The 27667-nt window shown below is 38.9% G+C and overlaps 4 protein-coding genes across 7 annotated transcripts in view; 3 read left to right on the top strand and 1 right to left on the bottom strand.

Moving 5' to 3' along the window:
* The window catches only part of LOC311076073 (uncharacterized protein), a 208672-nt gene that overhangs the window by 54384 nt on the left and 126621 nt on the right, over positions 1 to 27667 (top strand). The window lies entirely within an intron of this gene.
* Positions 1 to 27667, top strand: part of LOC311075021 (uncharacterized protein) — a 64793-nt gene that overhangs the window by 17921 nt on the left and 19205 nt on the right. The window contains exons 2-4 of one of the 4 annotated variants that reach the window (XM_084102074.1): positions 1156 to 1440; positions 18682 to 18826; positions 27439 to 27530. In XM_084102074.1, the coding sequence (XP_083958200.1) occupies positions 27497 to 27530 (34 nt within the window). In that variant the 5' untranslated portion in view covers positions 1156 to 1440; positions 18682 to 18826; positions 27439 to 27496. Of the gene's footprint in view, positions 1 to 1155; positions 1441 to 18681; positions 18840 to 24971; positions 25021 to 27438; positions 27531 to 27667 lie in introns of those variants that run through there. The other 3 variants (XM_084102073.1, XM_084102072.1, XM_084102075.1) reach the window with 3 other exon arrangements.
* LOC311075457 (uncharacterized protein) lies at positions 9634 to 11611 on the top strand (the record flags this gene model as incomplete). Its single annotated transcript, XM_084102894.1, has 1 exon — positions 9634 to 11611. The coding sequence occupies one exon, from the start codon at positions 9634 to 9636 to the stop codon at positions 11086 to 11088; it is 1455 nt and encodes a 484-aa protein (XP_083959020.1). The 3' UTR covers positions 11089 to 11611.
* LOC311075523 (uncharacterized protein) lies at positions 19708 to 24264 on the bottom strand. Its single transcript, XM_084103017.1, has 2 exons — positions 23976 to 24264; positions 19708 to 23788 (listed from the first exon to the last, which is right to left on the bottom strand). Exon 2 carries the CDS (start codon positions 20995 to 20997, stop codon positions 19741 to 19743), a length of 1257 nt encoding a protein of 418 aa, XP_083959143.1. The 5' UTR covers positions 20998 to 23788; positions 23976 to 24264; the 3' UTR covers positions 19708 to 19740.

Genomic DNA, 27667 nt, shown 5'->3' with positions numbered 1-27667 from the left:
GTGAGGGGAATTGATGCAGCTGGTGTTTTATTTTATCTTTAACAAATCAAATGTGTTACTTCATATTGTCACTTAAACTGGAACATATAACTGTTACGTCTAAATACTTCACATTGAGCTCGTAATGAGGATTCTAATTTTTTTTAGGATCAGTGTCAGTTTTGATCTAATAACATTAGTGCAATAAATGTAGTTACTACAAAATCAAAAAAATTTTTGATATTGACATTATACTGCTGTAGTTATTTAGATGATGTGGTTAATTAAGATGAATGAATATATATATATATATATATATATATATATATATATATATATATATATAGTTTTATCTTTATCATGTTGTGTGAACTAACAGTATTTCCTTCCAATAGAGCAGTTTTACAGGCTTTTGTCATCTATCCTGACTCAAATAATGTGTTTCTAACTGCAAACACTCAGAATAAAGTGAGATGATCTGCTGATGATCCTGAATGGCTTGTTGAATGAGTGTTGATAGTCTGGGACTCATCAATATTAACAGATCTGCTGAAAACACTCTTTATTTCATGACAATATTCCTGTTTTTACCTCATTTATTATGCTGATGTCTTCGGATCTCCTGTAAATTGACACTTAAAGCTCATTTCATTGGTGTCAGTAGACTGTATTTGTTGCTCACAAAGATACATTTGAAGAGTTCAGATGCAAAAGCCTGTAAGTGCCATCTGACATTTTCTTCTAGAATTATCATTTTTATCAAGCTTGAACATTTAAGTTCAGTAATTTCACTTAAATGACAATTAATAGGTCATTTCCATTGCCATTTAAGTGAAATGACTGAATTTAAATACACAAGCTTGATAAAAATGATCATTCTAGATCTTGCATCTGAACTCATTTATTTCTGTGTCCATGCTTTCATCAGTTTTTTTTTCTTTTTTTTTTCTGACCTTTGTTAATATTTGGAAGACATTACATTACAATGTTTTATATACTTTTTATTTCTAGAGATATTGTAATGGAAAAAGCAGGAGAGTGTTCTGGTTAGCCATAGCATAAGTTATAAATTCATGAATACATCAGTTACTTTACTACAGACAGACATAAAGGCTTAGATGTGATATTTAGTATAAAAACATATTCAGGAACTGATATTATTTTTTATTTTGTCAGATCAGCTCCTCCCACAGCAATCACATCACCAGTGAAGCTCCTCCCACTGTAATTCATCATCAGTGAAGCTCCTCCCACTGTAATTCATCATCAGTGAAGCTCCTCCCACTGTAATTCTCCAATAAATGCTGTAAATTCCCATCAGCTGCAAGTGAAGACGAGCATCAGAGCATCAGGAAGAGCTGAAATCTGCAAAGACTGAGTTTATTAAAGAGGACAGTGAGAACATGAGTGATCCAGAACCCTGCAGAATGAAACACACTAAAGAGCCTGAAGAACAAAGAGGTTGGTGTTTATTCTTCATTCATTCATGATGCTGAAGAACATTCATGCTAGAAACATTCAAGCACTTCATCACTTTTAGATAAACAGTTAAACTATGAAATGGTACAAATGTTTTTTGTTTGTTATCAACAAATGGTGAGTAAAGGGAGGTTTGAGGAACTTGAGCAAAACCAGATTTGTAAGGAACGTATTAAAGGCCGTGTTGCAGGGTTAATTTTTCAACGAATTTGTGCAATTTACTTGTTGGTAATAAACATTTAAACTGTTATCCATTGTATTTTATGTTGTTGGATATCACAAAACGGAATATAATACGAAAAAGTAGAGCGGTTTGCAACGACTCTCCTTTCCCCCACAATGCATTGCATTACGTCACGTTGGGGAGAGAATTTACCAAAGCCTGCTTTGAGAGCATTGAGAGTGACTAGAGAGACGAGTAGCAGACGAGAGTATTCAGATAGCGCAAATTATAGATAAATAGATAAATGCATAGATATAGATAGATATATAGACTAGATATATAGATAGACAGACAGACAGACAGACAGACAGATAGATAGATAGGCTGTATAGAGAGAGATAGCCAGATAGCATAACGTTAGCATAGATAGCTAGCAGCAAGATAGATAAATATATAGAAATATATAGTAGGTAGATTGACAATGGTGAACTACTGTGTTTGTGCTTGTGTAAAAACTCTGGATGATAAGTGAGGCACATCACATCTGGTCGTGGGGTGAGCTCCTCGACCAGCAACCAAAACGCACTCACTTCCCTACAGCACAAGCTTTCCAACGCAGTTTCCATGGGACGGCACCGCCGGCGCCCACACAAGCACCTGCCAAACACGCGGCGGCTACGTTTGCAACAACATTTTCACCGGAGGAAGAGATAAACGCTTAGAAACGATATAGCTAGCATGATGCCTTCTATTTCTAGATGACAAAGACAAAGTTCACCAGTACTACGACACTATGACAAAGGTTACCGGTACTTATCTGAACTAACGTCATGATCACTGCTTAGATATAAAGAAAACGTAGATTTTTCACTCGGTGCTATTCAAAGACAGTAAAAAAAATGTGTCGTTATTGTGCACTGCTGCTCTTAGACTAACGTTAGCTCCAGTGCTCATTGCTGCGTTGCTAAATGATAGCAACTCACCAGGACACTTCACCAACTCTCCACTCATTCTCCTCGGACCATGCATTTAATTATTAAGTATTTACAACATTGTGGTGGCGTTCATAATACTATAATACTAGGCTGAGGCTACCTTTCCTCCACTTCTCCCCAACGTGATGTCATCACCGAATTGCGAAAAAAAACGTTAATACCAAAAACGTAAAAAAACTGGTCTTTAAGACCATTTTTGAGACATTTTTAAAATGATATACATATCTTGAGTGATTTATGTACCCATTAATGGACAGTGGTGGTTAACCTGCAACATGGGCTTTAACGTTGTATTGTATGTCATAAATAACAGAAGTTCCCATTCGAATGGAAGGAACGCATCCTCTAGTGCAGTGGTTCTCAAAGTGGGGTCCAAAAAATAATTTATAACAGCCTACCGTTTTCCCCCGACTATGAGTCGTGTTTTCTTTATCATCTGAAAAAATGCTATTTATTCAAAAGTGACTTAACGCCAAATAATAAAAAAGTAGACACTTAAAGGTTTCTATCCACAACTTTCCCGAACTCTGACCTTTCCCGTGATCGCTATGAAACACACTGAAGACAACGATAGAACAAGCCGGTAACGAACTTCCGGTTTACGTTAGCCTGAAGATTCTGCTATCAGAGAGCCTCAACAAGCCCAAACAACTTGCTTGGGTAATGACGAGTAGAGCTTAGATCGGGCCCAAAAAATCAAGCCCGACCCTACCTGAGCCCGTTGTGTCCGAGCCCGGCCCGACACATTAACTGTAATTATGAGCCCGAGCCCAATTTAGACCCAACCATTTTTAATACGTCGGCCGTTATAACCAGGGGCGGTGCCAGATCATTTTTTTTACATGTGCTGAGGGGGTGCTAGATATATTATATATAAATACTTTAATAAATGAGCAAAAATGGGCCACTTAATATTTAATAATCAATTATTTTAATGATCACAATTAAAGTATTAATTTTATTAAATTGAACAAGCGCAACATTCAGCATTCAATCAAATATTATTAAAGATTTATTATTATTATAATGTTATTTCAACACAATATCTCATTGTTTGGACATCATATGTGTGTGCCGAGTGTGTGTGCAACAAGCAAGATGTGCATTTGTAAATCCGGTGACACGCGTGCATTGATTTTTATTAATAAACTAGTCTTTTCTGTCTGTGTCTGCTGCAAAGATGAAGTTGACGATCGCCATCTCCGTAGTGAACGCGCCTATAGCACAAATGAAAAAAATGCTTTCCAACAGGTGTTTTACCATTCGTTGTAAAACTGTGGACCTATTTTTCCAAACGTCTCACACCCGTACATTCTTCCGTTGAGAGCTTGAATAATAGACACTCCAGCCCAGTTGGTGGCGTGATCATAGGTACTAAACCTATGTGCGTGAACTCGGCAATCGATTACTATGGACTTCGACCGAAAACAGGATGTAAATACAGGTATGAGCGCTGTCTGAATTATCATTTTTATTCATATCTTTCACGTCTACTGCAGTCAGATTCACCCGTGATCACTCTGAAGGAATCACTCACATTGGCTGGGCACTTGAAATGACACATCAAGGATGTTAAGAGGCTAAAAGCAGGTTTAAAACTTGCCCCATTGACAGGGTTCCCACGGGTCCTTGAAATCCTTGAAAGTTTGTGAATCTGAAAAAATGTTTTCAAGGCCCTGGAAAGTTTTTGAAAATAAACATACATAGAGACAGGTCCTTGAAAGTGCTTGAATTTATTTCGATGGTCAGATACATGGTCAGATACACTTTTTCCACCGTAATGGTTCTGTCGCTGTTACCACTTGTGTCCATTCTCAAAACGTATAGTGCTGCGCGGATCGCGGCTAATCCGCGGGTCGGGCGGGCCAAGTAATACAAACATTCCATTCCACTTAATCGAAGGTGGATGACAGATAAATCATTAATGTGTTGAGTTTAATAAAAACACGGAACTCTCATCACGGTAAAATGCAATGAACGTGCGTGACTCTTTTACTTTCGTTTTCAACAACGTAATTCTCTTAAGGGAAAACATATCAGGGCTCGACAATAACGCTTGTCCGGGACACGTGTATTTTTTTTCTTTTTTTGAAGGGGAAAGTGAGAGAGAATTGTAGGCCTACTATTTGCCCGACCGGACAAATGCCCTGATTAAAACAATTTTTAGTATAAAAATACAAAATAACTAGGGAATCACCGAAAACGTGAGGATGATTCTGTTTTATTTAATTTAATGTAAGTGGCGATTGATAGCCTATAGTTGATAATAATATAGGCCTACTACCTAACCTACTGACGGTAACAATGTTGCGCTGTTGAGGCTCGCACAGTTATTTATAACACTATAGTTAAGAAACAATATATAGGCTAGCCTAGGCTACACACGACCAGACAGATGTTTTCCTGAATGCCATCAAGATTGAAACCGAGACTGATTTCATAACAGTTCAATAAACAAATAGTTAAAATTAAGTCACTTACATTTTAGACGCAATGACTGTTTTTGTTCTGTTTCAGCAGCGAAAATAGTTCCAAACAAAGATCACGCACCATCGCGCATCTCACAGCAACACTTGTTGCATTACTGAATGATTCAGCGTTTTGAACGAATCGGTTGAGTTAAAGATTCAATTACCCATTCATAAACTGCCTCATTCTGAATAAATCAGCTGTTTGAACGAATCGTTTGAATGAATGACTCAATGACTCGCTCAGTAAGACGGTCGCCTGCCGCCTCCTACTGGCAGTTTAGTTTCATAAAGTATCATTCTTTTCAACATTTCTTATTTGTATATTCAAAAATATTTTAAATCTTTATCGTTATAATTTTTCAATGTCAATTATTTAATTTGATTGGTAACAGCCTAGTGTCTTACTATTTTAATTGAATATATTGATCAAATTTAAGAATTTGAAATGAAAGATGGAGCATACATTTAATAAAATTAGGGGAAAAATGTCCTTTATAAAAGGTACAAAAAATAGTGTTTTCAAACAGTGATGTAATGAAACATTGACAATTTAAGTTTGAAGGGAGTAAAGCCTCTGTTTAGGCTATTAAGGAAATGTAATTTTACCAAAAGAAAAACTTTTATTTTAAATAAATGTTCATTTTTAATCAGCCTACTTCAGTGTGATATGTTACCATATTATCATGCTTAACACTGAGAATTTGAATAATTGTAATTAGGGATGTCCCGATCCGATCACGTGATCGGAAATCGGGCCGATCACGTGTTTTCAGACTCGATCGGAATCGGACGTTACCTCCCGATCAGGACTCGGATATATTTGTATATATATTCTCATTATTTTTTAACACATCTATAGTTATGCGGTGGCACAGAGTTACGCCGGTTTCACATTGCACGCGTTAGCAGAGCGTAAAGCAGCGCAGGAGCAGTGCATATGGTGAGCAGGAGCAGGACACGCGCGTTTTGCTTTCACACTGGCAGCGTTTGTCACGCGCAGCTGAACTGCGGGTTGTGTACAGAGAGTACTGTATAATGGATAAGTTGGCATGGCTTTTTTTCGTTTTCAAATACATTTAAGAGAAAAGACTTGTCAAGAAGCTTATTTTATTAATAATTTCATTTATATAACTTTTGGTTCATCTTTGTTTTTATTGTTATGGCAACAAGTTTGTTTTTGGACATTTGTTTTCTTTTTAAATTGCTGTTGGTCATTTGATTGACTGTTTAAAACACAATAGATATCATCAATGCACTTTTTGGATAAAACTGCGGTGTATTTTGGCCATGATCAATGCATTGCCACTTTAATTCAGCAAAAGCGGCACAGCAAAAATAGACTCGGCGCCGAAACGATCGCGGCACTGCTGCTCCTGCTCTGCTCTGCTACGCACTGCCGCGCCGCCTCTGCGTGCGGTGTGAATGCTCTAATCTGTTAACATGGGCGGCGAAAAAAAATACCCTCTGCACGCTCTGCTAACAGTGCAGTGTGAAACCGGCATAAGAGTTAGGAGTGCAGTTCCTAAAAGCACATTACTGGCTTTGCAAACACTGTGGCACTTTTATTTTTTATTTGTTTACATGCCTGCCGGGTATTTTAAGTTGAGGTTCTATTTGTTTATATATTAGACTTTTTTTATATACTGTTGCACTAAAGTGCAAAAGTGAAGAATTTATGTTATTTATTACTTGATTGTTCAAGCTACCTCACAGAAGTGCTCTGTTTGTTGACAGAGTTGTTGAATGTTAAAATAAGGTGAATTAAATAAAAAATAAGGAACATCCTGGATCTGTTTTTTCGCTCTTCTTCTTTTTTTATGTATTATAGAAGTATCGGATCGGGACTCGGTATCGGCAGATACTCAAAATCAAATGACTCGGACTCGGACTCGAGGGCAAAAAAACCTGATCGGGACATCCCTAATTGTAATGTGATCAGATGCAGATATCTAAATCAAAGAATATGGGTGGTTTGCGGGTGGATTATTTATTTTTAACAGTGGATTCGGGTGACTCAAAGTGCACCAGATTAATGAATTTATCTTTAAAATGTACAAAATTTTCTTATGGGGGGGCATGCCCCCGGACCCCCCTAGACTAGAGTAAGGACCCCTTATTAGGATTTTACCACCTCCGCCTCATTTTGAGCCAGGAAAAACCCTGGATATGTTAAGTTTTTCCGCATGAGGTAGGCTACTTTGTGTTGTACGTTGCCATGACGTTCACGCGCGCATGAAACTACCATGGTACCTCAACATTTGTTGTTGGAAACAACAAATGTGTCCCCACATTAAGTCCTTGGATTTGAGGGTATTGGACCTGGAAAGTCCTTGAAAGGTCCTTGAATTTGAAGTTGACCAAGGTGTGGGAACCCTGCATTGAAGTCAACAGGGTGCAAATTTTAAAAAGAGGATAACATGGTGTAGGCAACACCGATTTTTGTCGTTGTTCTCTGTATTGACAGCACTCCAAATGTACAAACAAAATGAGCTCAATGTTAAAATTGACCGGAGTTCTCCTTTAAACACACACACCAGTCAACAATAAATCAGGTTTATATTAATATATTTTCTTAAATACATTTTTAGTTTATTTTTATTATTCAAATGTATTTTGATCAAACTTGCCTGGGTGGGCCAGTGAGTAATGTGGGCGGGCCAGTGCCGCCCTGGACCATTACTGGCTACGCGCCTGCTGCATACTGAATCTGGCGTCATGGCAAGCGCGAGACGCGGCAGTGCACAGATCGTGACGTGCGTCTCTCTATATGTGATTGTGAAGTAAATTGGAGTGGGAATCACCGCATTATGAACTCGTCACGCAATACTACGTGGGAACGGATTGCGATAGCGTGAGCACGGTTTATGAATTTCTGGGTACAGATTGCAAAAACTCAAGACACGGTTAACAAGTCTGAGAGCGCGGATTAGAAACTCATGGGTAGCAGCTTCGGTTTATTAAACCGAGGGAACAGTTTGAGAATTCGTGAGGCTACTGTTTATAAACTGAGCGGACGGATTGCAAAACCGTCGCCACGGATCGTTTTTTTACTCACAGAGGTGACTTCCCGGGCTCCCCCCTTAATGCTGACTTCTGCTGACTTGGGACAAGGAAACAACGCATTTTCGAGCTAATACTCGTGTCGCACACAATTACCGCTAACACTAGAGCTCTGCATACAGTTATTTTTTGTAATAACTGTGGCGCCCCCCCAGGGGAGGTGCGCCTCACCTATTGAAAACCGCTGTATTAGGCTACTGTCACTTTAAGACAGACACGCATCTAATATACAGGCATATGACAAGCACCCGATTTTTTCTCAAATGATTGCTTACACTTTAGACATAACGAACTGTGTTTATGTAAACTTTGTGTGTATTTGACAGTATTAGCGCAATGAGACTCGAAAAAAGATAACTTGGTCCAGTAACCAGGCGCTGTTCGACAGGCTTTTAGTGCCGGTGCGCTTCGGGTGTTTGCACTCAGAAAAGCGCATGTTAGAAACAGCACGAGAATGAATGCGAATGAAATGTTTAATCGGCAAGGTTTCACAGCACATGCAACAGATGAACTTTTGTGAATTGCAGTGTCCCGTACCTCTGCATTAACGTGTGATGTGAATGTACGTTGCGTTGTACACTGTTGAGACGGAGGAGTCAGAAGTGCAACTGATAGAATGCGCTGTGGTACGATACTACGATATTTCTTCAAAATGAGATCGTGGACCAAAAATCGTGATATCGCACACCCCTAATGTAACTGACAGCGTTTGTTTTTGTTAGCTTATCCAGTACGCGGTGCGGCTGCGTTGTTAATTTGAAAAATGGTGGGAAAAGGCCTGCTGACAAAAACAGTACAGTACTTTTTACCTTTAACATTAAGTATTTCCTTTAGAATTTTAATATAGTTCGAAGTTTGCTAATATTTAACAAAGAAATTCGAATTTAGCTTTTCAGCCATTTTGACAGCTGGGTTGAGTGAAACGTAGGACACAGATAATGCTAATAAAGATTAACTAGTTTTAAACTAGCTAAAGCTGTGTTCACGCTCGACTGTGAGCATGTGGTCATGATTTAATGTCACACTTTTTTTTTAGATAAATTCAACATACAAATAATATATCTAAATGTAAAAATACCAATCTACTCCACCTGACTGCAATGAGTTGGTGTTCTTTTAATTTAACTGATGCGTCAATCTTGGCCACGAGTCTTCACCTGATACAAATGCAGGGGTCCTACATTCACATGCGTATAAATGGAAGTCAATGGAAGAAAAAGTCTAGTTTTACCAGCCTTTAATAAATTAAAAAGTTTAGTCAAATAAATCAAATGGCAATCTAAAAGTTGGTTCCATAATTATGGTAGTATTCTCTATTCTTGAATGTTAATATTACATTAGGTAATTGTGTCGTTGTTCAAATAAAATTTTAGTTCTCAATACAGAAACATGGGATATGTGCCTATAATGTTCTGGAATAACTGGAAGATTTACCGAAAATGACCCCCCCACCCCCCCACCCCCACCCCCTTTCATTTCAGACCTGATGGAAGTGAAGGAGGAGAGTGAAGAACTGAGTGAAGTGAAGGAGGAGAGTGAAGAACTGAGTGAAGTGAAGGAGGAGAGTGAAGAACTGAGTGAAGTGAAGGAGGAGAGTGAAGAACTGAGAGAAGTGAAGGAGGAGAGTGAAGAACTGAGAGAAGTGAAGGAGGAACATCATGTCAAACCTGGAGAAAAAACTTTGAGTCACTCAAAGACTAAAAAAACATTTTTAAAGAAAAGAAGAGCCAAGAAATCTTTCACCTGCACTCAGTGTGGAAAGAGTTACACAACCAAACACAGTCTAGAATGTCACATGAGAATCCACACCGGAGAGAAGCCATTCTCATGTGATCAGTGTGGAAAGAGTTTCACACGCAAACAAAATCTTGAGATTCACATGAGAGTTCATACCGGAGAGAAGCCGTTCTCATGTGATCAATGCGGGAAGAGCTTTGCATACAAACAAAGTCTTCAGCTTCACATGAGTAATCACACTGGAGAGAAGCCACATGCATGCCATCAATGCAAGAAGATTTTCTTGCGATCATCTCAACTTAAGAAACACATGAGAGTTCATACTGGAGAGAAGCCGTTCACATGTGATCAGTGTGGGAAGAGGTTTCAAAACAGAGAAGGTCTTAATGTTCACATGAGGAGACACACTGGAGAGAAGCCGTTCACTTGTAATTGCTGTGAATTGAGATTCTCAAGCAAACAACAACTAGAGGTTCACATGAGAGTTCGTACTGGAGAGAAACCGTTCACATGCACTCAGTGTGGGAAGAGTTTCTCACACAGAAAAAATATTAAAGTTCACATGAGGATCCACACTGGAGAAAGACCGTTCACATGTGATCAATGCGGGAAGAGTTTCACACAATTGGTACATCTTAAAGAGCACAGGAATATCCACACCGGAGAGAAGCTGTTCACATGTGATCAGTGTGGGAAAACGTTTATGTGGGCATTAGCCCTGAAGACACACCTGACAGTTCATACGAAGGAGAAGCCACATTCATGTTCTGTATGTGGAAAGAGTTTTCCACTCCTGTCATATTTACATAGACATGAGAAAATTCACACTGGTGTGAGAGATCATGTGTGCTTTGAGTGTGGGAAGTCTTTTATTTCAGTGGGCTTTTTAAAACGGCACCAGAGAATTCACACTGGAGAAAAACCTTACAAGTGTTCACACTGTGACAAGAGATTCAGTGCGTCAACAAACTTGAAAACTCATGAGATGATACACACTGGAGAGAAACCTTACAAGTGTTCACACTGTGACAAGATATTTAATCAGTCATCAACTCTGAAAACACATGAGAGGATCCACAGCACAGAGAAGCCGCACACGTGTGATCAGTGCGGAAAGAGTTTCTCTTTTAAAACTCACCTGAAGCGACACATGAAGATCCATGCAGTGGAGAAACCACATCACAGTGGTCTGAAATCACAGTAACTAGTTTATCTTTATGTGCTGTGTAGTGACCATCTTTCCGTCTATGAAATACAGTTCATGCATGTGCCATAAACTTTATTTATTTTCATATCAAACAATCATAAATTTTGAAAACAAATAGAGGAAATCGGAGACCGATCTAATCACCTGCATGGTTTCAAAACTATGTCCCCTTCCCTATTTGGCCACCTGACTACTGTCTAACTAAAACACACTGACATCATAGGTTCAGACCACCTCATTACATCATTAGAGGAAAACAGAAACTTACATCCTGAACAAAATTATAAGCGCAAGACTTTTGTTTGAGCTGAACTCAAAGATCTAAGACTTTTTCTATGTACACAAAAGGCTAATTTCTCTCAAATAGTGTTCACAAATTGGTCTAAATCTGTGTTAGTGAGCACTTCTCCTTTGCCGAGATAATCCATCCACCTCACAGGTGTGGCATAATAAGATGCTGATTAGACAGCATGATTATTGCACAGGTGTGCCTTAGGCTGGCCACAATAAAAGGCCACTCTAAAATGTGCAGGGGAGGGGGAGGGGGAGGGGGAGGGGGAGGGGGCGCTCATACCTGTATTTACTTCCTGTTTTCGGTTGAAGTCCACAGTAGTCGTTGTCGAGTTAACGCGCGTGATCATAGTTAACTAAACCTATGCGCTTAAACTCGACAATCGACTACTGTGGACTTCGACCGAAAACAGGATTTAAATACAGGTATGTGCGCTGGCTGAATTAACATCAATTTTTATTCATATTTTTTTTTTATCTACTGCAGTCAGATTCACCCGTGTTCTCTCAGAAGGAATCACTCACATGGCTGTGCACATGTAATGACACATCAAGGATGTTAAGAGGCTAAAAGCAGGTTTAAAACTTGCCCCATTTAAGTCAACAGGGTGCACATTTTAAAAAGAGGATAACACGCTAACACCGATTTTTGTCGTTGTTCTCTGTATTGACAGCACTCCAAATTTACAAAAAAAATTAGCTCAATGTTAAAATTGACCGGAGTTCTTCTTTAAACTGCATTTGAAGAAAAATAAACACAACAGTATTCATTGTCCCTCACGCATTCCAGCCACGGGTAGTCATTTCCCCATTCAATTCTATATTTTTGTGCTCTTTTGTTTTTCGCCAGTTGTCGGAGGTAGTCATTTTTACATTTCCCGCTGTTGTCACTAGTGTTGCTTTCGTCAACGAAAATTATGACGAAATATTGTCGTCAAGGAACCTTTATCACCTGACGAAAACGAGACGAGATGCAACGTAAATGCTGGTCATGTGACGATGACTAAAATAAATGTATAATGCAATATCTTTGACGAATAAAAACGAGACTAAATGTGGTTTACAAAATAAAAACTATGCTAAAATGTCTCTTCATTTTCGTTGACCAAAACGAGACGAGACGAAATGTTATAACGTCACGACGAGAGAGTTGTGCGTGCCGTGGACGGTGGACCCATAGCTTTGTCGGCTTTAAATTCTGGTTTGCGGTTACCCGATTATCAGCGAATCGTGACTCATCCCTGCATGGAATCTCTTGTTTCTTTTCCCAAATCTTCACTCATATCTCACCCATTTTCTAAAGGGATTATAAACGTTTCTTCATTGGTTCGCTTTTAATTAGGCCTATTATATTCGTATTCTTTACTGTGGTAAAGTAGAAAAACGCTGTAGGACAGATAGCCAACATTTGTACTTGCATCTCAAATTCTTTTTAACAGTTTGTGCTTGTTATTAGACATGTTAAGGTGCGTCAAGTTTAGTGTTAAAGCGTGTTTCACACGCGCGGGTGATTTTTAGTTTCACTTTCTCTGGCAGCGCAATCTCAAACATAGCCTAAATATCTCGCCCTTGTGGAGGATAAAATTCGCTCTTCAGACCATTTCACATCAAGTATAAAACATAAAGATATCAGAAAAGAGATCGATGGACTCTTTCCTGCTCGTGTCCCACATCCCTCTCAAAGCGCAGAGTGGTATAGCTTATATCGCGTCTTTGTGTGGAAATATAAAACGAGTTTTTTTTTATTTTATTTTTTTATAAAACAACCCCCCAACCACCGCCGGTAGTTGGTCCATTAACACCGCGGTAAAAAAAACTGCCACCGTCACAGCCTTAAATATAATAAGATAACCTTGTTTGAAATACTATATTGACTGGGTTAAATAGAATTGCATTACTAAATAGAGACTAAAATACAATTTTCATTGACTAAAACTAGACTAAAATGTCATCAGTTTTCGTCGACTAAAACTTGACTAGACTAAAAAGAGTATGAACGTGACTAAAACTAATAAAAACTAAAACGACAGCTTGACACAAAGAGTAGACTAAAACTAAAATTAAAACAGACCGCCAAAAACAACACTAGTTGTCACTTGTCGTCATCGTTGCTACGATACGTGACTCACAAACGACCAATTAAAGGTGAACTAAGTAACTTTTTTTACCTTAACTGAACAGCTTCGGAGTCATTGGAATGGTTATATTACTTATTTCGGGTTGAATGGTGGTCGTTTCGCACACCCCTGGTGCCCGTGAGCGTCAGGAAGTCTCGCATGATATCAGGTCTCGCGATGTAAACAATTGCTTTACGGCCAAAAGAAATCTGCTAAAATGCTGTCATTATTGCGCTCCCTCACGCTGTTCGAACCCGAACGAAGAAGACGTTTTAAAGAATGTCCCAAGTGCTTTGATGTCGTTGATCTACTAGCCTCTGGTGTCCGAGAATCACCAACGAGTTTTTACAACAGTGTTGTCAAATATCTATTCCGAAGCTGTGGGGGGAGCTCTAGAGAGAAACCTGCGAGCAAAAAGCGAGAATACAGCGAAGAAATCCCGAAGCTACTGAGTGCTGCTTTAAAAGGGCATTCTCTGATGATGTTCCAAGATGTTAAAAATGCTACGCTGATCATAGACAAACAGATAGGGCTGGGCGATTTAAATCGCGATATTGTTATGCGCATCTCATCAGTAAAGCCGGTTCCTTGATTAGTAGTAAATCACCATCACCTGCTTTCAGATGGAGCGGCATTTACTACAAAGAGCCGTAGTTAACTGACAAGCTGAGCCATATCGCATTAAAATCGCGGACGTATCGCCAGCGATATTTAATGCGATATGGCTCAGCTTGTCAGTTAACTACGGCTCTTTGTACACAGCAAAAACTCCAGTGTTAAATCCAGTGATAAATTAAATTAGAGTCCACACTCAAGAGTGTTTAAGTTAATGAGATAATTAAGTGATTAATTTAGTGATGATTGAACGTTATTGAAGACACCTGATGTTAACAAGCAGAATCAATGAAGGAGAAAACCTCAAATTGTAAGCCACCGTTATGACGATCAATGGTTGCTTTAGTTGGACTCTAGTCTTGACCTATATATTATTAACTTTAGATTTTGTTTGGCTGTTGTGTCTGGCTTATAATCGCCAGTTGAACAAAGAAAAAAGTGATCTGATGGTGTTGGTTATATTATGACAATCATCATTTGAACTTGATAACTCATTAAAATCCTTCTTTCTGACTTCGATTTATGTTGTTGGTTACAGCATAACTGTGAATCTGCATAAATGCCCAGAATTTGTGATATAATATAAAGGATTTCTTAAAAGTTGTTTAAAAAAAAATAATAAAATCATTCTTTTAGGCACACACAGATGTCAAGATTCAGTCTATGCATCTCAACAATGGTGAGGAGCAGAATATTCAATTAGGAAAAGTAAATTACATAGACAATTCAGATCATAATTTATTCATACCACAATGCATGATGGGAGCCATTAATGAGTTGTGATTGGTGGCAGCCACTGCAACATGCTTTATTATTGTCACCATTGTTGAGATTCACAGGCTGATTATTGATGTCTGTGTTTTAAATGAATTTATCTGAATATCTTTTGATCAGAACAATGTTTATTAAATATTTTGAATTAAAGTACTGATAATCGTAGGCTGAAGAATCACAAAACTGCTGCTAACAAGTAGAATCAAACTATCTCAATAAGTTTCCTTTTTCAGGTCACAGCATGATTATGTCAAAACATAACCAACACTATAAGATAACATTTTACTTTGTTAATTTAACTGTTATAAATCAATAACAGCAGACAAACAACAGTAAATATTAAAGTAAACATATAATGGTCTAGAGCCCAACTAAAGCAAACACCCATCACCTTAATGGTAACTTACAATTTGTGATTTTCTCCTTCAGTGATTCTGCTTGTTAACATCAGGTGTCTTCAATAATGCTCAATCATCACTAAATTAATCACTTAATTATCTCATCAGCCCTAAATGCCGCTCCATCTGAAAGCAGGTGATGGTGATTTACTACTAGTCAAGGAACCGGCTTTACTGACGAGATGCGCATAACAATATCGCCCAGCCCTACAAACAGAGGGAGAAATTACTGCACCGCCGGGTTTTCTTCGTTCTTAGTCTAACATATATTAGAAGTTTGTCTGAAGTGTCTGTCATGGGTTTGCACTGAATTGATCCTCAAAAATTCAGAACAAAGTGCGTTCCGTATCAGTTTGATACGGAACAAGACTTTTATGTGTCAAATACGGGACGATTCCGTATTATATGGAATGGTTGGCAACCCTAGCGATCAGTGCGGTAAACAGTTTTGTTGGGTGTCAGTCCTGAAGAAACACCTGAAGATTCACACAAAGGAGAAGATTCATTCGTAATATTACAGCAGAAAAAACACAGTGGTGTGTGTTTCAGTGCTGGAAGTCCTTTACTACAGAAGATGAACTATAAGAGTGCCAGAAAATTCACACTGAAAAAAAAAAAAAAAAAACATTTTGGAGGCAAAGTTCAGGAGGTGAAGAAGAGGCCATAACACTTTTAAGAGAGACATGAATCTGATATTAATTTTTCTTCTTCGTTTTTCATCAGAACATCTATTATATTCTCTCTTCCACTTCTACTCTTCCATGCAAACACAAGATATATTTTCATGTATCTTTGAAACTGGACACTTCTCTTCTTCTCTTGAGATGCTTTGGCTCTTATAAGTAAAGAGAGAGATCTGTCTGATTTGCTTTCACTTTTACTATATGTTTGTATTTGCTTCATATAATGATTGATTAAACTCATTTACTCATTTTATTAACATCTCATTTTTATTGTCCTTCCTTATTTTTTGCTGATTCTGCTTGAATCAGGAATCAGTTCATTATTTTAGTAATTTACTTTTGAGCTCTCCATGTATAATTTTCTGGTCTGTTTGATGTTTCATTCACAAATCGGAATAGGAAGAAGAGTGTCAGCCAAGCATCTGGTATGGATAGTGAGATATAAAATCATCAGACTAGAAGGAGGAAAGAAGAACATAAGGTAAAAATGTCCAAATCGTTAAAAAAGAAACGATTGGAAACATTGAAAGTGCTAAGCTGTTAAAGGACGGAAAACTGCTCCTGTTTTGAAAGGATAGCATTCAACAAAAGAAAGCTCTTGGGCTAAAATCTCTGATGAGACAAAAAGACAATTGCTCAGTAGTAGGTGATAAAAAATGGATGAGAGGTGTAATCACAGGAATCCCCACTAAGGTTTCTGTAGATGAAATCAAGGAAAGCATAACAGGCGCCTAAGTGATGGAAGCTAGATGATTGAAGTATAGCAATAACATGGAAAGAATGGACAGTCTATCTGCGATGTTGCATTTCGCTGATGGACTGCCTGCAGACGCGCCAACGCTGTCTGGTTAATTCCTGTGTAAAGAGTATTACAATAATACAGTTGTGAAAAAATAAAGGCATGAATAATTTTCTTAAGGTCATTAAAAGAAAGAAAGGTCTTTACCTTGGCTAGAAGTCTCAGATTAAAAAAGAAGGATTTAACAACTTTATTTATTTGCTCATCAAATTTGAGTAATTTTCAAATAATACACCTAAGCTGGTCACAAACGTCTTATTGTACACAGCCAGGGGACCAAGATTAGAATTGAGAGAAACAGAATTTTCAATTGGTGAAAATAAATAAGATTAAAGAAGTTATTTAAAACATTGTTTAAAAAAAAATATATATATATATACTATCAAACATTGCCTGTAAGACTTCAGAAGGTGTCAGAAGTGAGGTGTCTTTTTTTTTCTTTTTCTTTTTTTTCTTTTTTTTTGGTGTGCCTCTTTTACACTTTCTCCAAAAAAGACAGGATGGGAGACATTTGCCCCAGGAAGGAAGGAAGATTTAGCTTATCATGACAATCAATTGATAAGAGTATATAATGTTTAACCCTTTAACTGCCCCCCCCCCCCCCCCCAACCACTTAAATGGTTGTAATTGCAAGAATGCTTTGGAATATAGACATATGGTTGGTCTTGTTTTTAAGAAGACATTTGCCATATTATTATAGAAGTGAAATAAATTATGAAAGTGAAACAGAAAAAAAGTTATATAAATTTGAGTTTATGAAAATATAGAATGTAAAAATATGATTATTTATATTTTATATAAAATATATATATTACAAAATATATTTTACTCTAAATCTGCTAGAAGATTAAAGCCAAAAATCTAAAGTTGTGTTCCAAATTTTAGGTTGATATCTCAAAAAATGGGCTTTCAGTAAGATTTTATTTGGGCACAGTACCAAACTTTTTCACTAGATGGACAGCCAGCTTCCTTACTGACCATATAAGGGCGTCTCCATTTTCATATATGTTTTGAGTGATCTGAACCATGTATTTCCATAATTTCATACAATTTATGAAGTATACATCCTATTCAGAAATAGTATGGGTGTTTTGGCAGTATTTGATTTGATTTCAACCTTTAATAAACATAAAAAGAACACATTATGTGCGTTATAGCTCGCTGCCGCTGAGTGCCACATCACAAATCGAGAATCCATAATATTTTTCTTTATATTCGAAACATTTTCAGCTCTTTTTTTCTCATAAAATTTAATTGGTGTTATCTTTATTAAATTAAATTTTATAATTTACAGAATTTCACTTGGGCCAATTGAAAAAATGAGATGTAACCAGTCACTAAAAAATTTTGAGTTGGGGAGGTTAGAAATTTTTTACAGTGCATGTGTATATTTAAACTGCCCATGCTCATGTTTAGCAGAGAGTTGCTCAGACACTGGCTATGGGGACTGGAAAGTGAGTCTAAAGTACAAATTATCGAACTATCGCACACATCTTCGAAAAACCTGGATGTCCTGAAGTTACTGTAGATGCTTTAAAGCACAAGCCAGATGGAAAACAAAGTCCTGCCTACAATGTCAAGAAACCCAGGAGAGGTGAAGTGGACTACTGCCCTTCCCATTCCCCATTGGAGAGAATGACCAGACGCTGGAGACTGCAAGAGTAGAGCTCCTTTCTGATGCTAAAAAAAGAAACAACAGAGAGACTATTAAAATTAAAATGCAGAGAACATTTGCACTTAGAAGACATGAAGTTCTTTGTTGTGCTCCTATGATCAGCGACTTCTTATAAGATGGCCAGCTCTCTTTGATGTGACTGAGGTGTGTGACAGGTGTTTACTACTTGGTGAATATGTCTTGTAATGAGGCATAGCTTATTGTTGAAACTACTTTCACGTTAATTTTCTACTTTCAGGTGAATACAGAGTTCAAAGGAATCACGACCATTCCTCTACAGTCAAAATTTCTATCACAGCTTGACCTTCACTGTGAAAAAGGTTTTTGAAAGGCGACCAGGGCAGCAAGGCAGAATGCTGAAAGAGATATCAGCTGTAATCCAAGTAAGAACAACAGGTAGTTAAAGGTGTTTTTTTGTGTGTGCTGAGTTCAGACTACGCAATGTCTTTGTCTACCAGGGAGGTCACTAGGTTTGGAAGACAGGAGGGGCTTAGCCCCAAGGGTATTTGTAACTTGCGTTTATAGAAAACCTTACAGTAAATTTTAGTAAAAAACAACTATGTATATGTTTAGCTGTATTTGTCTCTTCAACCCCTTTATTATCTTCAACCCTGTTACCCTAGTCCCATCACACCTACACTTTTATTAATTTTTTTTAAGTTTGTGAATAAGTAATTAAATGTTTGTTGAACTTAGTCAGAAATCAGAGCAAGCATAAGAATACTGATTTTAGTTCAAATTCTGAAGTTAAGCCACATCTTTGATCAAAAATGATAGGGTTGCTGTCACAAAAAGTGCCCATTTCAGGCTTTAGTATAGCATAAGTGTAAAATTATATGTACATTTTATGGTGCATGGTAGCCTACAATTTCTGGTAAGCTACGCATTTTTATGATTTCAATTCAATTATTGTGATTTGATTTAATATTGACTCATTTGGATAAATATTAGGTACTCAAGATAGGCGTTAATTTTTCTCAAGAAAAAAACACTACTCTATAAGATTTACAAAGAAACCAATAACACAAATTAACTTCTGGTGAAGGAGACGTCTCAAGCCCAAATGCCGGCATGCTGGAAAAGTCTTGATGATCACAACTAATCTTCATCACCTGTCACTCAACTCCACCCTGCAATCACACACACAGACAAAACGAATTAAAAAATGCTTGTGATTAGCAGATTAACTGGGATAACAATCAATCAATCATAAACAACAATCAATCATAGTTTTTAGAAATTTTCATGGAAAAGTGTGTGAAAAATTGTGTTTTATGATCTGTCACAATTCCAGTTGTCATCCTTTAGCTTTGAGGAGGCGGAGACGAGGTGTAAACCATGGAGCAGAACGAGTGAATGATACAGTCCGGGTTTTTATGGGAGCAAGTGAAGTCAACAGTGAATGGAGACTGCTGTTGCAGTGGAGAACGAGTTCATCACATGTAGAAGGGGAGGTTATGCTGGGAAGTGATTCTATGGCAGTTGTAACGGTTGTAGGATTAATGTTCTTAATGTTACGGAAAGAGATTATACGTGAAGGTTTAGTTTTGGAAATGGACAGATTCAGATTAAATGATATGAACATATGATCAGAAATGGGGAGATGAGTAGAAGCGCAGTTTAAAGGGGTGATACCGGAGCAGCACACCAGATCAAGGATATGACCTTTGGAATGGGTGGGGAAATTTATATGTTGCTTAAAATCGAAACTGTCCAAGCATGATGTAAAATCCTTCGTGATAATATGATTGATGCTGTCCATGTGAATATTAAAATCACCAAGCACAATGGCATTAGGGGAGTGTGTGCAGAGGAGGGTGAGAAGAGAGGAAAATTCATCAATAAAATCCTTGTTGGGCTTGGGAGGACGATAGACAGCAGCTACTATAGTTGGTGTTAGTCCAGTAATTTGCAGAGCCACTGATTCAAACGATGAGTATGTAGGAAGAGAAATAGGCAACACACGCAATTTCTCATGATGAATTATCGCGAGACCTCCTCCTCGACCGGTGAGGCGGGGCTGACAAATGTAAACAAACCCAGGTGGAGTGGATTCGTTTAACTGAGAAAAGTCGTTCGGTTTCTGCCATGTCTCTGTCAAGCATAGAAAATCCAGCTTGGAATCGAGAAGGAGGTCCTGGAGAAGAAGTCCTTTGCCAGTGAGTGAGCGGATGTTGAATAGTCCGAAGTTGACATCACTGCAAACGGAGGTGGAGACATGGTTAGCCGACTTGGCTAGGTTGGCTAACATGCCGCAATTAGCTCGTCTGTTGGGTTTTCTGCGAGGACGGCGGGTTGTGGACCAAATGGAGTTGATGGCAGATGAGTGGTTGATGTGGAGTCTCAGGCGGGACCCGCGGTGGATATATTTCCGACGGGGGAGCCGAGCAATGTCCGGAAAAAGATGTAGCACCGGTGAAGGATCTGACAGGTGGATCCGCAGCTGAAGGAGCTGGGCAGCAGTGTACCGGTAAAGGGCTGTCGATGGACCTAGTAAGCTGGATAGGACAATCCAGACTAGGATAAACCATACTGTCAGTCCGTTATTCCACATGATGGACGAGTGGAGGTGGTAGCTAGTATGTAGCAGCAGCCAGATGAGGAGCGGGAGTCAACAACACGCCACAGGTAGCGTAGACAATATTCGGTCTGTCCGTTTACCAAAACGGGCAGATGAAACTGTTTTACAGACACTGCACCAGTATAAATCAAAGTTCATTAGGTCGCAAGACCATAATGACGATCAAATAAAAAGTTTAAAAAAGTTTAAAAAGTTACCGGCGAGCAGCGGCAGCTAGTCACGCCAGCGTTCACTCGACCGGAAGTAAAAAACCAAGTCATTATGAACCAAGAGCACAGAATGGCCTTGACTGAATCTGGAAGCCCTCGAAAGAAGGGTCTAGAAATAGCATAAGAAGTCCTAGATAGTGTGTGTATGCTGCTTATTCAGTCTATTACAAGACTGTAACATAAGATAGACTACAATAGCAAACAACGACAGCACTGCATCTATCAGCACTGAGACCTTAGCTAAGTAAATCGCTGCGGTCAAGCCAGCCTATCTATCTATCTATCTATCTATCTATCTATCGGACGCATATGCAGTAATCCCATACGGAGTACTGGCGATGCGGCTGCCATGAGACCGAGAAGTTTCTGAAACTTCCTGAGGGGTGTGTGTGTGCCTGCTTTGAAGGAGGCTTTCAGCTGTTGTACAGAGAGCACGCGCTCTCATAGAGTAGTTGATAACTGTGCCCAGAAAGATCACACTCTGACCGGGGATTAGTTTGCTCTTGGATAAATTGACTTTGAGCCCCGGGCATTCCACACGGCCGAGGATCAAATCTCTGTGTTTTAATTTAGTATTTTGGAGTAAAGCACGTGACACGCTGCTTCTCACAGAAGTCTCGAGAACCGTCTGAAATTTGGCTTACTTGAACACACACACACACGTCACTACACAACAAATAATGGTGTGCTTGTTCAGCTGAATTGAAGCAATAGTGACAAGCATTTGGTTAAATGAAAAGACTGTTATTTTCCAACAGCCAACAATTTTAGCAGACCTTGGCTTATCCCGAGACCACAGTTTTGTTTTGTTCCGCGTGGTGTTTTAATGTTCATTGTATGTATTTATCTGTCCACCTAAAATACATTTTTGGTGAAAAGGATGAGGATTAAAGAGGAAAGGATGAGATGGCTGGATGACAGGATTTTGTTTAAATAAGAAATGTATGTAATCCAAATTTTATAATAAATAAATAAGGTTACGCTTTATTTTAAGGTGTCATTGTTTAATTTAACAATGTCCACCTCTCTAGTAGCTTATTCACACAGCCCATATCTTGCTTAATTTCTAATCCAGTTATTATACCTTAATTTAAAATCTGGAATCAGGAATCAGGCTAGACCAGGGGTTTTCAAAGTCTAAGACAGTGGGCCTCCCTTTTGACACAATTTACCCAATGGCGTCCAAATGTGACCCAATTTCGATTTTTTGCTCGTGACACAGATCGGATGTGTTCTATGACAATGTAAACAGGAAAAAAAAACGCATGCATTCGGATATTTCGAGATCGGTTTCAGGCCTCATTCATATGTGGAAATAAATCAGATATAAATCAGATATGTGCCAATGCGACTGTCATGTAAACAGGCAGATCGGATTTTCTGAGGCATTAGGCTACGTCTCCGCGGTTTGAGGCAATGATGGCACTTTTCGTCCTCCTCCGCCTCATAATCAGATGTTGGCGAACTTTCCCAGAAAGCAATTTTGCGTCTAAAAGACGTCTAATAGCCGTCAAAACACAGCCCAGATGTCTAGGCTAAAACAAGGCTAAATTTAGGCTGTCAGTGAAAATCTAATAGACGTCTAACCATAGCCCAAGAATAAGACGTCTAACCATAGCCCAAGAATAGTCATCAATTAGACGGCTATTGAACGACTACATGTATACATCTAATAGACAGTGCATATGGGTCTAGGCTAAAGCATGGCTGAATTTGGGCTGTCAGTGAAAATCTAATAGACGTCTAACCATAGCCCAAGAATAGACTAGTCATCAATTAGACGGCTATTAAATGACTACATATACGTTCAATAGACAACAAAATGATGGCTAAAGGATTCTTTTCACTCATATATAACAGGTTCTCATAAATGACAATCCATCCAAACAAATTAGGCTAAATATAAATGTTTTATTTAGAAAAAGAACATTAACAACTTAACATTAACAACAAAAAGATCAAAACATAAAAATGACCAAATCAAATATTAAAAATACAACATGAAATGATTTAAAAAATATGGAACATTAACAACTTAAGATAATAAAATAAAAGAACTCTGTTGCTGCTGGGAAGTTGGTTGTCGCAGCATCTGCCAAATAAGAAAAAAATTATTTGCACAAGAAAAGCATTGTTGACAGTTTAACCTCAAGTGTGTGTGGTGTTTGGGGACTGGTGGTGTTTGGGGACTGAGTATCTCGGAGGAAGCGCGAGCGGTGGAGAAGAGGAAGTAGGGCTGGCAATGGATGCGAGACTGTGAGTGTGGGAGGAAGAGCACGCTGATTCAACTGGAGGAAGGAAATCGTTGTACAGTAAGATCGCTGGTGAGAGACTGTGAGTAGTCCAATCGATCTCCATCTGCTCTCTCTTGTCTATGGAACTTCTTGATGAGAATGCCAGGTCAGGAAATGGGCGACGGCCATATGTATTTACCACTGATTGTTGAATTGCAGTGATGCACTGCCTTGATGTGTGAAGTGTGAACTTAAACCCGCTGAATGTCCATCAATTACCTGAATACTCACCTGACTGCTTTGCAGTGAAGTTCCTCCAGCCTAACGTCTCTCTGTCGTCAAGCTCTGTGTCTGTCAGCCCCTTTAAGAGAAGTGCATACCTGAATGCTCACCTGACTGCTTTACAGTGAAGTTCCTCCAGCCGTAAGTTCTCTGTCTGTTATTACTGAAGAAGAGGATTACGTGTCTGTATACTCACCAGTCTGCTTTGCAGTGAAGTTCCCCCGGCCGTAAGTTCTCTGTCTGTCATTACTGAAGAAGAGGATTACGTGTCTGTATACTCACCAGTCTGCTTGCAGTGAAGTTCCCCCAGCCGGAAATTCCCTGTCTGTCATTACTGAATAGGAGGATTACGTGCCTGTATATTCACCTGTCTGCTTACAGTAAAGCCCTTCAGCCGTAAGTTCTCTGTCTGTCGACTGTGGGTTCCCTGGCGGTCCGCAGGACGGAACGACCCTGCCCAGAAGACTCACCATTCTGGATCCCTTTGCCCCTATTTTATTCAATAAAATACTGTGTTGTTGGAAGTCTCGTTGTCTGTCGTCTTTGCCTGGCCTCTGTCTAACTCCCCAAGGGTGGTACGGGTCCTAGGGGGGTGGGTGCAGCCTGATTTGGCCCGCCCCGACCTGTGACATGTGCATGGACTAATACATTCACCTGTACTGTTTGTTTGTGTGTGTGTGTGTGTTGATGTACAGACCTATGTATTTGATTATCTGTATGTGTACATATTTCTTTTATACAATTATCATCTTTGTTTAGAAATAAAATTGATCAGTGTTATTAGTTTTTTTTTTTTTAAGTTGGCATGCATAAAATGGGATACGGAGATTAACAATGTACTGTATGTAGTTGGTTTAACTTCATTCAAACTACTTTATTGGAGTAAATGTTTTATAATAGCCTATATAATGCACAAAAATAAACAATTATGAACTATTACAGAGGAATGATTAAAATAAGAAATATATAAGGTGTCATTATGTTTACAGTAATTTTGTAATTTAGATAGTGAAGTGCAACAGAATGTGAAAAACTTTAAATAAAATACTATACAGATATTACACAATATTCTCTGAAATTCCTTATAAGTTTACCTTAGATCAGGCATAGTTAAAACTATCCTTTTTGCTGCTTTCATTATTACTTTAGAGTTAACATTTTTTCTAAATATTATGTAAATTTGCGCGTCACCGTGGTAACACATAAGTGACGTCACCGTGCTGCGTCACAACGCAGCGAGGACGAGGAGTATTTGGAATTGACCGAGAGAGGTGGGTGTTCACATCAGTCCAATGTAAGCTTGAAATATACCTGTTGTAACTTTAGTTTTAGTGCACATGGTAACTTGTACGTGTATTTTATGATGAGTGCACATACATTTAGTCGAGATGTGCCGAGAACTGCTGTTTTGAGAGCTTAAAATAGTTAACCTCGTCCTCGTGGTTTGTTTTGCTGTGTGCTAGCGCTCGCCATTCTATCATCTTGTGATGCAGCCCACATGTTTCAGTTGTCCTTTTTCTTATGTTAGACTGAATCTGATTGGCAATAGAATCCTAAACTTTTGCTCTTTTTGTACATGTACTTCCAAATACCAGGTTTAGAATATAATGTGTTCATTTAAAAGATTTCTTGTAGCTATTGATGTCCAATGACACTGAACAGCCCAGATGTAAAAGCATGTACATTTTGCTTCATGACATGCATGTTACTGTATGTGTTAACTATTGAAAGGAAGATGGTTTATTTCATGTTGCATAATGTTAATGTAAAAGCCCATAGTTAAAGGAGTAGTTCACCTCAAATTGAAAATTTCCTGATAATTTACTCACCCCAATGCCATCCCAGATGTTCATGTCTTTATTTCTTCAGTGGAAAAGAAATTGTTTTTTTTTTGTGTGGAAAACATTTCAGGATTTTTCTCCACACAGTGGACTTCAATGACAACCAAGATGTTGAAGTCCAAATCAATGCAGTTTCAAAAGACTTTAAAGTGCTTCAAATGGCTCTGCACGATCCCAGCTGAGGAATAGGGTCTTATCTAGCAAAACGATCAGTCACAGTCAAACGTATATACTTTTTAATCACAATTGTTCCTCTTGTGCTGGTCTGTGACGCACCAGGCATTACATCATCACGTTGGAAAGGTCAAGCCAGAACTTTAAAAAAACCTAGTAAACAATGGGGCGGTACATCCGCTCATGTCTAGCTTGACCTTTCCAACGTGATGATGTAATGCCTGGCGCGTCGCAGACCAGCACCATGTGGTTACAAGTATATACATTTTTTTAAAATTACTGATTGTTTCGCTAGATTCGACCCTGTCATCAGTGCACCAGAACACAACGCAGTAGTCGGCGAAGTGCAGACCGCGCCAGCTACACTTAGAAGTGTCATTTATTATAAAAACAAACTCAGTAATTGATATTTTTGATTTAGATTTTGGCCTCATCAATTCTCCAATAAATGCTGTAAATTCCCATCAGCTACAAGTGAAGACGAGCATCAGAGCATCAGGAAGAGCTGAAATCTGCAAAGACTGAGTTTATTAAAGGAACACTCCACCCATTTGCATTAAGCTTTGCAATGTTAGAAACCCAGTCATACTATTGAATGGTCGTGCAACATTTTCCCCTGAGACGAGAGAAATCTGTATTTACCTCTTTACACTTCCTCCTACAATGATGCAAAAATCGTAATTTTGCGTCATTGTAGGAGGAAGTGTAAGAGGGGGGGATTTCTGTTGAGACTACAAGCACTAGTTCCCACCCTTTCAAACCCGCCCATAGGAGGTTGGACCTAATGCGCTAACAGACCTATCACAGACCAGTGCCAGTGCGTTTGATTTCACTGGCAGAAACCTGCATGTCCGGCCGTCGAGATGGTCCAAAATGTCCGGGATTCGGCTTTGCTTTTTGCGGTCGCCATTCATTGTTTACATGCACACCTTTTGTTTCAATCTAGCTGAATTCATTCCGATTGGTGAATCTGAATGTAGTGTTTACATGAACGCTAAACAAGTGATCGGTTGATGTGCGTTTTACCATCGCTAAGAAAATACCCGCTCCTCAATGAGAGATAGCCCACGAGACCGGCGCGTCGCACAGGCGCACATCTGTAATCACGCCACCGCTTTTGCGTTCTACAGTCGCCATTCATCATGTTTACTGTGGTGAGCAGGACGAGGCTAGGGCCGCGGGAGAAAGACGCGAGGCCGGTGGCGTGATCGGTTGATGTGCGTTTTACCATTACTAAGAAAATACCCGCTCCTCCGTGAGAGATACGAAACCAGTGCGTCTCACAGGTGTCCCTCATCAGTAATCACGCCACCGGCCTCGCGTCATTCTCCCGAGGCCGTCAGCCTCGTCCTGTTCGCCACAGTAAACACAATGAATGGCGATTGTAGAATGCAAAAGCCGAATCCTGGACATTTTGTGACTACTAGTCACTAGACTACTAGTAACTTAGCTTAGCTTTATTGTTTACAACTGCTCTCTAACCGGTAGGCGTGGCTTGGGAGTGACCTCATAGAGCAGCGAAGCAATTGCATTCTGGGAGTTGTTGTCTTTCATCCACATGAGCCAAAAATACATTTTCTGGCTTTTCTCAGTCTAGAAAGCTCCAAATTAAAAAATAATTACACATTTCTTCTACATAAATGACCAAATTTAAATACACATTCATCTTTCCAGAGGTGGAGTGTCCCTTTAAAGAAGACAGTGAGAACAGAGTGATCCAGAACCCTGCAGAATGAAACACACTGAAGATCCTGAAGAACAAAGAGGTTGGTGTTTATTCTTCATTCATTCATGATGCTGAAGAACATTCATGTTAGAAACATTCAAGCACTTCATCACTTTTAGATAAACAGTTCAACTATGAAATGGTACTGAATGTTCTGGGTTTGTTCTTCAACAAATG

Source organism: Abramis brama (assembly GCF_963993115.1).
Source record: "Abramis brama genome assembly, chromosome: 1".
Taxonomy (NCBI): domain Eukaryota; kingdom Metazoa; phylum Chordata; class Actinopteri; order Cypriniformes; family Leuciscidae; genus Abramis; species Abramis brama.
This window is presented reverse-complemented; position numbering and strand designations above follow the sequence as displayed.